Source organism: Sphaeroforma arctica (assembly GCF_001186125.1).
Source record: "Sphaeroforma arctica JP610 unplaced genomic scaffold supercont1.88, whole genome shotgun sequence".
Classification (NCBI taxonomy): domain Eukaryota; class Ichthyosporea; order Ichthyophonida; genus Sphaeroforma; species Sphaeroforma arctica.
The window spans coordinates 38,809-41,308 of NW_014040470.1; the positions used below are offsets into that span (position 1 = coordinate 38,809).

A 2,500-nucleotide genomic window follows, 5' to 3' on the forward strand; every position below is an offset into this window, starting at 1 on the left:
TTGTAGTNTATTAGTATATATATATATATATATATATTAGTTAGTGTTATAGTATATAGTATATGTATATTTATATTTATATATATATATATATATATATATATATATATATATATATATATATATATATATATATATATATATATATATATATATATATATATATATAGCGATGCGGTGTCTTGGGTTGTTTCGGGTTGTTTTGCTTTTTGTTTGTATTTATATAGAATGATTTTACGCTGGAACATACTACTCTCCTACTCATCATTTTGCGTTAAACACAGAATGAGCCCGAGGAGGAGAATGAAGCACCACCGCCCCCGCCACCTAAGACGCTAGGCTACACTCAAAGCGAGACCAAGGAACAATCTGCCTCAGGTAGTGGTGCTCCTGACACTCCCAAAACTGTCACCGCTGAGTCCAATTCGCCTGGACAAGCTCCCGGCACTGCCAATGCAGCATTCGGCCAAACTCCTGGATTTGGTGTCCCCAAGCCTTCGATCGGCTCCAGCAGGAAGAAAGCGAGGGCGCGATACGTAGATCCGTTTGCTAATGGCTAAGTCATCTTACACTTGAATGTCAATACCATCCTGTCGCCAGGATTTGAGGCCCTCAAATTGTGCGAGGAAGACAAGAAGGACGACCTTGTGTGGGTGGGGTATGGAAGAGTGTCTTTGAGACGTGCCCTATCCCTCCCACTGGTAGGCTTGTCGTCCTCACAACTGTATCAGTGGCGGAGAGCAGTCTAGTGCTCTAGCTACAGTACGAGACTGTTGTTCCAGTGCATGTAGGTCAATGACCTGTATCCGTTGGCATCTGCAAATGCGAAGTGAAAAAAAAGGACTAAGTGTGAGATGGAAAGGGGCAGTGTCTTCAAGGCGTACCCTGACATCCCACCGGATTGATCTCTCTCACTTCGTATCTGCAGGTGGTATGCGCATGTGGGGACTGGATAGTGTCGCCAATGGCCCGTATCCAGTCGCATATGCAGGTGCGGAGTGTAAAAATGATACTAAGTGTGGGGTGGAAAAGGTCAATGTCTTCAAGTCGTACCTTGGCATCCCACAAAATTGGTCTTTCTCACTTCGCATATGCAGTGGTACGGGCACGTCGGAAGGAATAGTGTCACCAAAAGCCAGCTTCCGTGCGAATTTTCAGATGCGGAGTGAAAAGTCGGAACCAATTTTTGGGTGGAAAGGGGCAGTGTCTTTAAGGCGTACCCTGTCATCCCACTGGATTGGTCTCTCACATTTCGCATCTACAGAAGGTGCGCGCGCGGAACTTAGTGTAAGAGAAAAGGGACATTATTATGATCTATTACTGAGTGATGAACTACTTCATACTGTTGCATGGATAAATTGACGCCGATGATGTCGATAACCATTAAATGGCGTACGGATAAATTCCAGAGATCGCGCTTACGTTGACAACTACCGTCAATGTTGCTCCAATAGCTAAACCGAATAAAACACTTCGGGGTCCGTTATTCATACAGTTCAGGGAGTTGGCGCCGATGATGCTGTCGATTTATGGGATTGTGTACGGATGAGATTGCAGAGATTGAGCCCACTGTGATGGCCGCGTATTCGCTGTCGTCAGGGGTTCTATATTTTGCTGCTAGATGTCGCTCACTTGCAGTTATCATTTTGTTTGCGATATATATAAATACACACACACACACACACATATATATATATATATATATATAGAGATATATATATATAATCAAGGACGATGAAGTATAAGCAATTTCGAAGTGATCCATACCGGACTTAATACAAGGTTAGGACTGTCGGTGGAGTAGTAACGAAGGCAGAAAATAGGCTGTTGTGGCACCTCACAGTTTCACTAAGGCCTACTTTAGATTAATTTCGATCAAATAAAAGTAGTATTGCCGTGTTATTCCATTAGTTAGGTTGTATATTCTGTTGCTGGCGTGGTGCGTAATATAGCATTTATCTTGAAATTTAAAAAAAAAATTGAAAAGTGACGATGAAAAATATATTTTTACTGATCATTGTCTATCAGGAAGGCTATGTACTGATAAGCGTACATTATTTTCCAATTCTATGTAATTGTTCATACGATTACGTTATTGCGAGGGCAGACTTGGCCTTGTCGTAAACTATATAACTGACACTGACGGCTGGAGCTACTTTTAACAAGTTGTATGACAGTCCGCGATAGAATCCACGCACCCCGCTCTGAATGAGAAATGTGAAGACTTGATGCATAAGAACTTGTGGAACATACCACAAATCGTTTAAGAGAAACGCCTGAATCGTTATTAAACCGGGCGGTGATAGTCTGAAATATCAAGAAATTTACCTCTGCGAATGTCTGTCTTGCGCAATCTAAGGCGCCACTATACCTCCCCTTAGTATCAGCCTGAAGTTTGGTTCGTACCAGATTCAGAGGGTAGACACTGGTCGCGCCAACAGTGCTAGACATGGTACCAAAGCACTGTGTGATTCAAATTCAATAGTCAGCTCGTCATATT

At 42.3% G+C, this 2,500-nt stretch overlaps 3 protein-coding genes across 3 annotated transcripts in view; 2 read left to right on the forward strand and 1 right to left on the reverse strand.

Moving 5' to 3' along the window:
- Window positions 1-172: 172 nt before the first annotated feature.
- On the forward strand, window positions 173-560 carry SARC_02043 (hypothetical protein; the record flags this gene model as incomplete). The annotated part of the gene is made up of 2 exons (XM_014304207.1): window positions 173-196; window positions 285-560. 2 exons carry the CDS (start codon window positions 173-175, stop codon window positions 558-560), a joined length of 300 nt encoding a protein of 99 aa, XP_014159682.1.
- Window positions 561-849: 289 nt separating this feature from the next.
- On the forward strand, window positions 850-1,897 carry SARC_02044 (hypothetical protein; the record flags this gene model as incomplete). The annotated part of the gene is made up of 2 exons (XM_014304208.1): window positions 850-1,267; window positions 1,496-1,897. Coding segments are annotated over 2 exons (498 nt in total), but the record flags the coding sequence as incomplete, so codon positions are not given.
- Window positions 1,898-1,994: 97 nt separating this feature from the next.
- SARC_02045 (hypothetical protein) overlaps window positions 1,995-2,500 on the reverse strand; it is a 3,530-nt gene continuing 3,024 nt past the window's right edge. The window contains exons 7-8 of the mRNA XM_014304209.1: window positions 2,329-2,463; window positions 1,995-2,204 (exon numbers count right to left, since the gene is read on the reverse strand). Of these exons, the coding sequence (XP_014159684.1) occupies window positions 2,088-2,204; window positions 2,329-2,463 (252 nt within the window). The 3' untranslated portion in view covers window positions 1,995-2,087. The remainder of the gene's footprint in view (window positions 2,205-2,328; window positions 2,464-2,500) is intronic.